This window comes from Cheilinus undulatus, linkage group 16 (assembly GCF_018320785.1).
Source record: "Cheilinus undulatus linkage group 16, ASM1832078v1, whole genome shotgun sequence".
NCBI lineage: Eukaryota > Metazoa > Chordata > Actinopteri > Labriformes > Labridae > Cheilinus > Cheilinus undulatus.
Genome location: NC_054880.1, coordinates 13,394,182 through 13,408,373, shown reverse-complemented (window position 1 = coordinate 13,408,373; position 14,192 = coordinate 13,394,182). Strand labels below are relative to the sequence as shown.

General features: G+C 39.1%; 1 protein-coding gene across 4 annotated transcripts in view; it reads left to right on the top strand.

Annotated features, from left to right (window-relative positions):
• The window catches only part of ago3b (argonaute RISC catalytic component 3b), a 29,327-nt gene extending 16,468 nt beyond the window's left edge, over positions 1-12,859 (top strand). For all 4 annotated transcript variants that reach the window (XM_041808215.1, XM_041808213.1, XM_041808214.1 and 1 more), the window contains exons 14-20: positions 441-600; positions 824-914; positions 2,874-3,068; positions 3,303-3,437; positions 3,697-3,798; positions 4,334-4,533; positions 7,441-12,859. In XM_041808215.1, the coding sequence (XP_041664149.1) occupies positions 441-600; positions 824-914; positions 2,874-3,068; positions 3,303-3,437; positions 3,697-3,798; positions 4,334-4,533; positions 7,441-7,549 (992 nt within the window). In that variant the 3' untranslated portion in view covers positions 7,550-12,859. The remainder of the gene's footprint in view (positions 1-440; positions 601-823; positions 915-2,873; positions 3,069-3,302; positions 3,438-3,696; positions 3,799-4,333; positions 4,534-7,440) is intronic.
• The last annotated feature ends 1,333 nt before the right edge of the window (positions 12,860-14,192 follow it).

Here is a 14,192-nt window from a genome sequence, read left to right as displayed (position 1 = left end):
GCTCAGAAGGTAAATTTGGTCGTCCTGCAGTCGGAAAGTTGTGGGTTTGATCCCCAGCTCATGTAGCCACATGTGGATTTTTTTCTGTGGGCACACACTTTGCTGTCACATATTTGTTGGTTGTGTATAAATGGGTATGGATGCATATGATTAGCTAATATTAACGGCCAATTCTCCAAGGCAACCTCTGCCATCAGTGTGTGAATGGATAGATGTGACATGTAAAAAAGTGCTTTGAGTAGTCAGACAACTAGAACCACTATGCAAGCTCAAGCCCATTTACCATAAGGTCAGTTTGCTTAGACCTTTGGTTATAACCTTTATACCTTTTAACCTTTATAACATTTGCTGTTTGAGACAAATGCAAAGATGTTGGATAAAAATGTTAAAATGAACAAGTGAATAAAGTTTATAAGGAGTATGTAAACTCTGATCCACAGCTGAGGTGAAGCGGGTGGGTGACACCCTCCTTGGCATGGCCACTCAGTGTGTGCAGGTGAAGAATGTAGTGAAGACGTCGCCACAGACCCTTTCAAACCTGTGCCTCAAGATCAACGTCAAACTGGGAGGAATCAACAACATCCTGGTTCCACACCAACGGTAAAATTAACACAGAAAATGCTGGGGTTTTTTCTTACCTAGAGGGTTGGTAGCATAATTAGACATTCTGGTGGTTATTCTCCCTTAAATTGGGCTAGTCGTTTTCTTCTGATCTCTCAGCTGTTTTATGGGCTGTTTTAGCAGACTTTGTGTGAAATGTATACGTTTTAGTCTATCCTTTAACAATACTAAACAAGTTTTTGTGTTTCTTTAATCCATGTAGACCCTCAGTGTTCCAGCAGCCGGTCATCTTCCTTGGGGCAGATGTCACTCATCCTCCTGCAGGGGATGGGAAAAAGCCATCTATTGCAGCGGTGAGACTTGATGAAGATGAAAAAAAAACATTCTTTATTGACAGGTTTTCTTTCTAAAAACACTATTTTAGTGCCCAGCTGAGGCCTGTACGACGAAGCTGGATTTTCTCTGTTCAAGGTAATTTAAGGATTAACCCTGGATTTTCTGTATGACGACACTGGTTCACTTCTTACCGGGATAAATCACTGCCGTAACTTATGCTGAATGGCTAACCTGCTCCGGAGCAGGTTATGTTCTGGATACGAGATCAGCAAGTATAAAAGCACCGCCTCCTGACCAATCAGTTCTCTTGGAAAATGGCCTGCCCATTCTTAGAAGATCCTGGTTGGTGCACGGATCATGAGAAGAGCGCTAAGGAGAGAAAGAATATTTAGGGTGCAATAGATGCAGTCCTTTCGATTTACCCGATGACATCCTATACGAAAGGTATAGATCAGTGATACTCAACCTGTGGCTCTTCTGTGATGATTTGTGGCTCTCTTGTGTCTTAATTTCAAATATTATTCCCCCCCGAAAACCATAAAATAGAGAAACTTTGACTTCAGAAATTATCCATTGCAAGTCACATTAATCTGTTTGTTTCCCACAATTATACAGTTTGCTTTAATTGTCAACCAATTTTTCCCCTTTTTTGCCACTGGTAATCTATTTTTACTGCTTTAAGCCCACTTCTCGACACTTCTTTTTGCCACTTTCATTCTGTTGTTGCCCATTTTTCACCAGTTTTTGCCTATTTCATCCTGCTTTTTGCAAATGTTTGCTCTTTTTGGCCTTTTTTTACCCACTGTTCACTCATTTGAGCTGCATTTTGCCATTAAATGCCACTTATTCCCATATTTTTGCCATTTTGGCTACCTTTAACTTATTTTAATTGCTATTTTTCACCACTTAGATTGTGGCTCTTGCAAATGTATTTTTTGTAGGAATTTTTGGGAAAAAAAAAGTCTTTTCAAGTGCATATTGACTAATGTGAACCCCAAATGCTTCTGAAGATGACATGTGACCATCATTTGATGATCACCAGCCTTGTGGCTAAGTGGCCAGGGTCCGTTCATGACTCCCTGATCTTCAGGGAGTCTGCACTGGCGCAGAAACTTGAGCAGGGTATGACAACTGTACATTTAATATATAAATCATGTTCATAAACTGTGGTACTAATCAAGGTGAGGAATTAATATTACAACACAAAATTTGCTAAGGAAGCACTGCCCCAAACATCTGTGCCATAATAAAGTGAAACTGAGTGATCAGAGTGCTGTCCGTTTATATTGTCCAATGAATTAATATTGTATAATCTGACGAATTTATGCATTAACAGACTCGGCAATTTTCTGTCAGCATTCCTTTCTGTCTTTTGCTGCGGCCACAGTGTTGCTCCTGGCCTGGGTGATTGCTTTAAATTACTCATATTATTTAAGAATAATTGTCTGTTCCTCCACTGAGAAATATGCCGCTCTGCAGGGTTTCTCCATGTTTGCGATTGGTCAGGTGCTGCAAATACCAGCCCTTTTATGTGAGCGCGCACTGATCCAGATTGGAAAACCCGGGCTGCAGTTATCGAGTTAATAACCAGCTTTGTCGTACAGCTGATCTGGATTGCGAATGTCTTGATAAGTCAATCCAGCTAACGGAGAGATATCCCGGCCTTGTTAATCCAGCTTTGTCGTACAGGCCTCAGGTGTCCTTTACTATATAAAAAGACTGCTTCTATACACCATGTGCACTGCATGGCAGCACTTGTGTCCAGTCGGACTTGAAGCACTTTGTGACTGATGTTGTTTCCTCCTTCCTCCTTGCTTGTATTGCACTTACTCTCAAATCAATGTCACTTTAGGCAAAAGAGTCTACTAACTGACGTTGTAACTATTTATATCAACTTGGATGTATCTTGGATGCTTCTATACTTTGGTATTACACTTCAGTTTCTGAACTGTCTGTAATGTTCTTGTTCCCTCCAGGTGGTGGGCAGCATGGATGCCCACCCTAGCAGGTACTGTGCAACAGTGCGGGTCCAGAGGCCCAGACAGGAGGTGATCCAGGACTTGGCCTCAATGGTGCGGGAGCTCTTGATCCAGTTCTACAAATCAACGCGCTACAAGCCGACCAGGATCATTTTCTACAGAGATGGAGTGTCAGAGGGACAGTTCCGACAGGTAGAGCATTTAGGTGGTTTTGTTTGGCAATTATCAAATTAATTTTTAAATAAAATAGGCTTTTACTTTCTTTGCAAGGACAAAGTATTTGATCTAAAATACTTAATCACAATGTCTATTATGCCAGTAAAGATCAGGCTGTCTAGTGATCCTAACTTTTCAATGTATTTGTGAACCAAAAACACATTTGCAATGTTTTTTATTTAAAGAGTTTAACCATATTTTTCTCTTAAGGTGCTGTATTATGAGCTGCTGGCTATCAGGGAGGCTTGCATCAGTCTAGAGAAGGACTACCAGCCAGGGATTACCTATATCGTTGTGCAGAAACGTCATCACACAAGACTCTTTTGTGCAGATCGCAACGAGCGGGTGAGAGAAAAGCAGCTGAATGAATCCTTCAGCAGCTTTCAATGACACTTTGACAGTCTTTAAATGTAACAGGGTCAGGCTGAAAATCTCTCAATCTGTCTGATGTATTTGATAAATTGCAGTTGGCAGTTCTCTAAAAGAGAGAACTGAGATATGACAGGTTTGTTTATCATGGTTGCTGTTCAGGCCATTTAACAGGATTTTTGATTCAGGCTGTGTGAGCTTCTTAGCAAGGAGTTAAATGTCATTTTTCTTTCAGGTTGGACGAAGTGGAAACATTCCTGCTGGCACCACAGTGGACACGGACATCACCCATCCCTACGAGTTCGACTTTTACCTCTGCAGTCACGCTGGAATCCAGGTAACCTGCATGGGTCTACATAAGATTGAAGGACAATAACTGAGAGCATATGTATAAGTTTTTGTTCTATAAGGGGCAGCCAAAGACTAAAGTGAAATTGGTTGTAGCCATGCTGACATTCATCAGTTTGTGGAAGACTATTTCAATGTCATATTTGGTATTTTAGGTATCACATCACTTTGATACAATACTAATAAAATTGATACCTCTGTGAAAAAAATGTTATCCAGTGTCACTTCCTCTGTTCTTTGTCTTTAAGAGACATAAGCATAACCCAAAGGACTTAAGAGACTATCAATATATGATGGCCTGGCCTGTGGATTTGGGATCATAGACCCTGACGATTTCTGGGGCTGTAGTTAAATATTCTTTAAACTGTCAATGTGCTGTATACTTAGGTTACCTGCAGTTGTTGGATTACTAACATTGTACCCATATAGGTCTATGAAAAAGCAAGAACTATTTTTAGCTGCTGATTTTTTGTCTTCTCTCATCATCCTTTGAGGTACGATTAACTCTGCCATCCTCCCTCCAGGGTACGAGCCGGCCCTCCCACTACCACGTTCTTTGGGATGACAACTGTTTCACCGGCGATGAGTTCCAGCTCCTCACCTACCAGCTGTGCCACACCTACGTCCGCTGCACACGCTCCGTCTCCATCCCTGCACCGGCCTACTATGCCCACCTGGTGGCCTTCCGTGCTCGCTACCACCTGGTCGACAAAGAGCATGACAGGTAGGGAAAAAGTCACTGGATAATAGGATATATTAAATTAAAGAAATGGCCACTAACAACAGAAATGTTTTTTTACAACAGCTGAATATTACAAATTTGTAGTGGTATTAACCTAAAATCTATAAGAGTTTGACCCACATGGATTCATAAAACAGACCCTTAGTGTACATTACTTCTGTTCCTTCAGTTTTAAAGAATCCTTGAACCATTCATAGATGTTGAGTTACAAGTTTTTGATATGAATAATCTGATTTATATTGAAAATAACTAACTGCATAAATCTTGATACTTAACAAACATGGTTCAGGGGTCTGACCCAGAATTTCTGTGCATATTATAAGCAAAGAGTCATATTATAAGCAAAGAGTCATATATATATATATATATATATATACTCACAATTTTTATACAGGAAACTCCTTAAAAATTTTGTTGTATTTATAGTCCCCAGTGTTATACTGTATATGGATTTGCATGAAGGAGCATCAGAGTCAGAACAAAATGAAGGTTACTGTAGTTACACATGTTCTCCAAGACATGGCAGCATTTACACACATTTTAAAATGTTTAATGGCGAATGTACAGTATACTGTAATGAACTGTCCATTAAAGACTTGGTTCTCAACTAGTGGGTCAGGACCCAAAAGTGAGTCACTAAGCCATTCTAGATGGATTGTGGATGTGTGCCTAGAAAAAAATGGGACAACCTCTTTGTTCAGTCCATTGTCTTCAGTCTATGATCCAAATTGCACCATTTTTCATAAAAAAAAATACATGCAATTGAACATTTTTAGAAACTATGGTCCCAATTGTCATGAAGGAGATGATGGATTTTGGGGCAAGAAGAGTTGAGAACCTTGGTAGTTAAAGGTAGAGAAGTATGCCATGTTTTTCATGAGTTGCTGTTAACATTGCACACCAATCTATCTACACAACACTGATTAAATCAGTCAGGATTTAAGTCAAATTTAAATTGAAATCGAGCAGGACTGATCTATAAAGTAAATATCTTCTGATTGAAAAGTTAAAACTTTGTTGATCACTGGATAAGTAACAGTGGAAGCTGCATATTTCTGAATGACATCTATTTTGCTAGGAATTACTAATGCTTAATTACAAAGCCATTCATTCTCATAAAATCTGAATTGGATTATGTTTACCTTGTGCCATTTCCCTTTCCTGTGAGGAGGTTTTTAGCTTGTTATGAAACAGACTGAAATTAATACTGATGACTCTCTGTGACCTACAAAAACAAACCAGACCATAATAGAGATTACTGATTATTACCATTATTTTATTTGATGTTTTTTTTTAGATCTGGTTATTTTGTCTGCTTCTCAACACTGCTTCAGGGTAGTTTGAAACAAGACCAAAAAAAAAGCATCTCACACTGCAGGGCTCCAAAAGTCCACATTATTTATTGCCCCAAAGTGACGTTTCGAGCACTGCTGCTCTTCATCAGACTAAAGTGACATGTGCTTAGCACCTCATTAGGTACAGCTGAAGGTAATCACATGAACAGTCATATGACCAGACATGTCAGTCATCACATGATCAAGTTTTACAAGTAAATTCACACGAGATATTTATAAACTGATAACCCAGTGATAATAAATGTACATATATACAGGCTACCCATAAGGGGAAGGGAAAGGGGAGAGCTTCCAGCGTCCCAGCCAAACTGGGGGCCCATGGAGGTCAGCAGAATCATGGTCTATTGTTAATATGTGTCTTATTTTATGTTTAACCTCTCTTATCAAAGCAGAAAAAATGAAGAAAAATGGTTTTGTTTGTTTATGCTTTAGTACCATATAGCCTTCTTAAAAATCAGAACAGAAATGACGTTTTCTTGTTAATGTTAGCAACCTGGACGGGCACACTGAACTAAATAATTAGGAAAGTAAAGTAATTTGCATAATTAAGTCATAATATGCACAAACATCATGATGCCAGAAAATAAAATAGAAGAAACTGAGACACGTTTCATAGAAAAGAACTGAATAATTGTGATAAGAGACCAAAATGAGTGAAAAGTAGCAGGAATTAGCTGAAGTGGCAAAATAATTCTAAAGGGGCCAAATGGTTGCAATAATAAAAAAAAAAAAACAGCAGAATTGAATTAAAAGTGACACAAATTGGCCCCAAATTGGCAAAATAAAAAACAGCTGGTTAGGGCGTATTCTCTGGGATTCTGTAGACAGGACTAAATATTTCCAGTTTCAGAAGTTCACAGATTCTCAACTAAATTGTCAACAGTGTCAATGCTAAGATGTTAAATGCTCACAGTAGGTGCACACACAATGTAAATCCATGCAGACATGATGGTATAAAGTATCAATAAAGACGGATACCATAAAAAAATCTCTAGCTCTATTAAGGATGTAAAAAGACCAATATATCAGTGGCTAAACTCCATAGATGGATGTAACAAACTTCAGGTAGAAAGCCATCATATGGCACATAAACAAACTAGAGCAGCTCCTCTGTAAGTCGTGTGAATGACATTTATATAGTCAGAGTTCTAGTTTTCAGATGAGGCAATTAAAACTCCTGTGAGGAGTTTTTAACTGATTATAGAATATAAAGTGTCCAAAGTAAACTGATATTGGTATGTCTTTATGACATCGAAAAGCTGCTGAGACCATCAATGGCAAGATAATTTCTATAGAATTGCTGCTAATGTTGTAATTGCTGCCAGGTCTAGTATAGCACAGTACTGAAAAGTGTAATAGATTTTCTCTTACATGTAGACATCCACTATGTCTCTGAATAGAAACTTATGTAAATCTGATCAGGACAGTATGTCTAAATATGAAGGGTTCTTTTTCAAGTGAGCATTTGGTGGAAAAGGTAATTTTCCTTCTAGACATTACTAAATCTTCTTTTCCTCTCATGTTTTCATGACAGTGCGGAGGGCAGCCATGTCTCGGGGCAGAGTAACGGCCGGGACCCTCAGGCACTGGCCAAGGCTGTCCAGGTCCACCACGACACACTGAGGACCATGTACTTTGCCTAAACCCCAACATCCCTCCATCTACACAGACAGTCTGACTTCCATCAGCCACACATGGAGCGTCTCATCCGGTCAGATGCAACCTCGCATGCTGGATTTGGATGACGACTGTTTGGCTGTGGGCTGCGTGAGGATGTGATAAGCCAGAGAGGAGCAACAGCCACATTATGCAATAAGAAACCAGCCAATCATTTCTGCTCTGTCACCTTCATCTTCCTCTGCTGTATTCAAACTGAGTGGATTTTTTTGTCTTTTTAAGCTCACACATCACATCGACAGCTTCCAGTTTCAACAGCAGCTCTTAAGTTTTATTTTGCTCTTTATTTTATGTGTTTAAGAACAGCGGAGCAGCAGGGAATTCAAAAACTGATGATGGTTTTTGGGGTGAGGGGCTTAAAACAGAACCAGTGAGGACTTGACTCGCTCTGTAGCCTCACATTGAGCCTCATGTTGCTGGTTTGTATTGTAGATGGTTTTACATGTGTGTTTGTGGGTTTTCTGCTTCTTTAGATTCAATATTGTTTGTGTTGTCTGTTGAGCAAATGTGAGATCACAATGGCATGTCGAGTACGCTTGTGACACAGTAGTTTCCCCCTCTTGCTGCCTTTATGGTTACTCCTCTGACTCCCTTTAAGCCCGTTGTTCCTCACAGGTGTGACTCGGCACTCTACCAACACAGACACTGAATGAAATCTTAATTTTATTTAACACAAAGCCACGCACAGCCATCGATTGTTTATCATTTGAGGCCTTACTATGAGGCAAAGTGCACAAACAGGACTGTTAGAATACAACGCCACAAAACGGACAATTTTTAACTTCTCTTGTGTGAAAACCAAACTTTTGAGTGTTTTATTCCTCTTGCTATTTAAACGTTCTTTATTTTTTTTTTTTACTTAAATTAACATTCAGCAATAGCTCAGAGCAGACAGATTCTAACCACCTCTAAATCTTTAGACTTCTCATATTTACTCAAAGATCTGACCAACACAGTCGTCAGATTGTCCTTCAGTGCAATAAAGTGTTAGCGCAGAGCGAGCAGGGTCAGCGGTGTGTGTTTCCGATAAGTATTGGCGTGTTGAGATAGTTTTATTTGTGGGTTTTGGTAAGTTATGTGAACTTGGTTTGAGGAATGTTCAGTGTTTGACATTCTGATGATCATGGAGGACTGATGCAGCAGGTGTGAGGTGGTGAGTGGATCAGTCGTGATCTTTGAGAGTGAAGAGATTACACAAAGTGCCTGATTTGTTGGCTGGAAAGTTTTTAATCGTATGTTGGTTCGGTGCCTCTGTTGATACATTTAGTGAAACGGTCTCGTAATACTTTTGAACTTTAAATCATTGCACTGCCCGACACATGGGGCTAGATTAGCTGATTTTGAAGCATGAATGCATGCCAAGTTCAGGTGTTTACTCCTGATGTTTTCTTCTCTGCCGACCAGAAATAATGACCTCCATATCCTATTTAAACTCTAGTTTCCTTCTTAGCAGAAATATTCAGTTAGATGTGCTTTGTTGAGGCGTTAAATGTTTGAATTGCACAAGTAAGAAAGCTGAGACTTGCTGCAAGAATTGCTTTAAATATCAGCTTTTGATTTTATTGCAAGCTTTTTTGATGCCTATTAATATGGGTTATTTTTTAAGTCCAAGTCAAAACTCTTTAGTTTCATGTTACAATGTAGGACTACCTTTCCATCCAAGAAAACCAAAAACAGCTCACGTACTGCAGAACACTAATGTCCAAATTATTTATTAGACCAAAGTGACTTTTCAGGCTCTAAACTAAACCCTTGCACGCACTACAAGATTTTGAATAAGTGAGAGACTCCACAGATTCAACAGTTTAGTTTTGTTAGCAATGAGACAACAAGAACTTGAACCAGTCTCAGAACTCCCAAACACAACATTAGAGTAAAGAAGCTAATGTTTAGCTAAGCTACCTGCTATATCCATTCTGGTGCCGATGTCGGTCCATCTCCTCTCCTGTGGTATGATTCACAGTACACCCAGTATAAACACTTGTGTTGTTGCCACAAACCAGCAAGTTAGTCCTCCAGCCAATGTCCAACTAGCGTAATGCTTACTATTGTTGCTGTGGCTGTATTTGCTGTGCTTCCTCCTTTGGTCATCTTGCTTCCTGATTGGCTAATGCTCTGTTCCTGTTCATGCCTGCTTAGCTGTCCACATGGTTCTCCCTCACATTAGGATTTCTGATCATAGATATTAGATATTAACAATCTCCAGTCTGAGTGGCTCTGATAGTCTTCTGAGCTGGTCAGAGAAGGTGAAATCACTCATACCACTGAAAAATCTGGCAAGATCATCAGGCCTTTTATTGATTTAGGTCAGAAGGGGGGAATTTGTCCCAAAATCAACACGGTTATCCTCAAGTGTGTAACCACGTCCCAAGAGCAGCTGCCCTCCAAACATCACTTTGGTGCAGTAAATGATATGGACATTGAAACTAGGGGTTGCTGATAATAATTTTTCTGGGCTAATGTTGATTATTTATAGCTTAAGAGACCAATAACCAATATTTGGAACTGTTCTTCATTTATCATGATAAACTAAATGTACTTAATGTGACAAACATTAGATTGCATGATCTGATAATGAAGCACTAGCTCTGTTGACATAAGAAACGGCAGGAAAACAGGAAGTGGTGCCATACGCTCACTGTGTCAGTGGCAACCAAGCCTCAGTGTTGATTGGCTAGTCCTTGTGTTGTGGACTGATAATCAGTCGACCTTTAATTGGAGCCCTGCAGTTTGCAAGCTGTTTTTTGTTTTTTCCATGTTCTCTTTGACTCAAAACCTGCCCACTTTGGTTTGGATTCATCTTCCTTTATAACCATCTGCATAAAACCAGGAGACTCTTTATCCTTAGTGATGTTTTTCTTTCAAAATTAGACTAACTTCATGGATTAATTGACATTTTAAAAAGGGGGTTGCAGCCCTGCTTACTGTGTTTAAGAAATGCGATCATGATTTTCCTCTTCATCACAGAATAAGTTTGCGGCCAGAGCTGAAAAACAAGCATGATGGAAGATTGGGCTGTGTCACAAAACAATGCTAGAGGACAAAGTTATCATCTTGGGCTATTTTTCATATTGAAAATATTTTTAAGCAGATTTTTTACCCTATTATTTATCAGCCCAAGTATAAATCTGCTTCTACAGCAATTTTTAAGAAAACACATCATCACAGGAGAATATTTTTTGCATCTCTGTGACTTATTACAAGTTATTACCCAATAATCATGAGTTTAATGACGTAAAATGTCCTAATTTCAACAGCTTCCACGGCTGGATATATTTCACCACACTTCCCAGAGGGTGCTGTGTGTCATGGCCTTGCAGTAACAGTGTAATACTGGCGAAACCTTCAGGTTTCACCACTCGGACCAAACCAACGTGCCTGGTTGAGGGAGGGGGGGGGCTAGGGGGGATATGGGTGAGGGTTTGGACCGCTTTTACAGCATGGTGTTGAACGGCTCTGCTGGCCATGCTAGCTACACGTCACTGAACCAAACCGAAGCTGCTATAAGAGAACACCTTTAAGAGGCCATCAGATACATATAGGCTTTATTATATGAATATAGAGAGATGAGGAGGATATGGTATTTTACTGCACTTAAAAAGATGCATGTTTTTATGGTTGTGCTTGATTCTTTTGCCTCTAGGTGAAGCATTTTAAGTATGAGATCACACCAGATTGTCCCCATGTGTTATATTGATGTCAGCTGTTTCTTAACGTCGGACATTACCAGCATTTGATTTTACTTGAAAGAGAAATTAGGTGTGGGCATGTTTATTGTTGGATCTGCTTGATTTTGAGAGTCTATATAATTAGCCTTATAACGAGAACCCTTTCTGCGCTCATGATGCCACGTGCGGTATATCGACCTCTGGAGCCTGTCCGCGGCAGGACTCTGTCTTATCAGATGCCTTTATTTCCTCAAAATAAACACATTTTTAAGTCTGAATCGAGATATATTTATATGTGAAGATGTTAATGTAACGCACACACCACTTATTTTTTCTAACACAGCCCTATTTGAAGCAGAGGCGTGCTAGCTGTAGTGAAATATGGCGTTTAATAATCGTCTGTGAGATTTTGTTGTTTCCAAATTTAATAATGCAATAGGTTTACTTACTTGTGTGTTTGCTGGTTGACCCGCTAATATGTGGAGACTGTTAGAGGTTGTTTTTAGTCATGTAGGAGATCCGATGGACCCTCAACCCTCCTCTCCTGAAAACCTGTGAAACCTTCCCTCTTACTGTTGTTTTATCATCTCAAAATCTTGTCAAAGGCTTTTTTATTTTGAAGGGGTTTACAACATTTCTTAGCTGCAAACTGAATCAAAGTTAGATTTTTTTATTATTTAATTTAGCATATTCATGAGAGGAGGAGGGTTGAAAGTTCATCCTCGGACTGATTCGTCCGTTAACAGACTGTGCCTTTCCTGATGGTGCTGAAAATAAAAAAAAAACAAGTAAATCAAAGAAATCTTAACTTTCAGAAAGGCCGCAGAGGCCCAGAGTCTACATTGATAAGTATATATTGATACATGACAATACTGTAAGATGTGATTGTGTGAGTGTTTGATGTACTGCGTGTGAGTGTGGATACCTCTGACAAATGCCAAGAACACAAAAATATGCAGACCTGATCAGTGTGGAGCTGACCGGACCAAAAGGCCTGTGGGGATCTGTTTCAGAGGACGGGCACTTCTCAGCACAACCCAAAAATGAACCTTTTGGAAAACGGATAAAAACTAGGGAAACCTTCACGACCCCAAGTAGCTCTTTGTAGACATTATGTAGCATTATTTATTCACTGTCTCTACAGGGAGGATGTCATACTCTCACTGCCTGTAGACATATTTCCCTCCTTTTATTGAGTTTTCATCTTCAATTGGATGGCAATAATGAAGTTTCTCTGTATTCATGTCTTTAAATCTGACCTGTTAATTTAAGTTTATTTTAATGTGAAAATGTTGTGTTTACAGATCTTAGACAGTTCCTTGGTTTGATTGCTCATCTACAAGTGCCCGTCTCTCGTGTTAAAGGATTCCCCACGTTAATAAATCTTTGAACCTCTGTGGTCGGCTGCATATCAGATTTACAAACGAGACAAATGATGTTCGGGTTTCACAGTATATTCATGTGCTTTGATTTTGTTGCCTGATTTATGAAACGGTGTCACTTTTAGAAGTAAAAACTGTACATCAAGACCTTTGTCTTAACACTCATCTGATCCCGGTCCTAAGTTGAGCCTTTTTATTTGGATGTCATATTTAATTTTTTTTTGGAATAAATACTCTATGTATGAAACGTGACTCAGTGTGGTTGTTGGGCGTTAAAATTTAGGAAAATGCTGGCGTCGGGCCAAAACCTTGTATCTCCAAAATAACCACTTTTCATTTTTAAAAAACACTATTTTACAATTAATTTAACACTGAATGGTCATGGTCAGCATCTTTTAGGCACTTTTATTGCTTTTAATTGGTTAAAACCCACTGACAGATGATAAGGATGAATAATAGCGTTGATTTATGAAAATACATAACAAATGGAGATAGGAGTCAGCAGATCCTGTTCCATACATCATTTGCATTGTTTTCTATTAAATCTAAATTCCATGTTTTAAGTTTAGGTACTGAGGTTTCATCCAAACCAGACATAAGCCACCTCTTTATTAATCAGATCAAACCATAGCTATTGCAATTCTTTTTCATAATTTCTTCTAAGGCTGAATGAGCTGGAATTGTTAGTGGTTGATTTTGCATCCAGTCCATTAAACTTCTCAATTGCAAGTATTTAAACGCAGGATTTTGTTTAGATAAAATAAATAGAATTTATGATGAATAAAACAGAATATTCTGAGATTAAATAATTTACAAGAAGTAAAACAGAACTGTATAGTGCTTTATTTTGTCAATCTGACAACACAATCTTTTGGATTATAATGCAGAGAAGCAAATAAAACTCAAACGTTTTGAGAGCCATTTTCTAAGGCCTCTGGACTCCATGAACCACAGTGAGAGCCATTACCCACAAATGGAGAAAAATTGCAACAGAGCTGAGCCTTCCCAGGAGTGGTCAGCCTACCATCATTACTTCAGGAGAGGATTGACAACTCATCCAGGAGGTCGCAAAAGAACCCAAAACAACATCTAAAGACCTGCAGGCCTTAATAATATTACTGAAGGAAAAGCCGACCAGATGCGGTGTTTTGATTTGTATCATATTCACATTTTTTATGTTTTATTTGTCGACAAGATGTAATGCAGTTTCATAAAGGCTGCTCTTTATGCTAGAAATTAACATCAGAAGACTTCATCTTACATCTTTTAGACCATATTTCAAACATATAAGATATAATTTCACTTTACATAATAAACAGACATAAAAAGTGCAGCAACAACCGCAGCGACGTTCACTATAAATGGATGTTATCTGTGTTTACATGTACTCCACCTGCACTGGAGCGCTGCGGTCGTTATTATTGACAGGAAATGACCTGTCGGGCAGTTATGTTTGAAGTCTCCTCAGAGCGCAGTGTTATAACGGCAGCATGGTGTCCTTTCTGTGTTTACACGTCTATGTGTGGACTTATAACTCCAAATTAAGTCAGCCTCAGCTT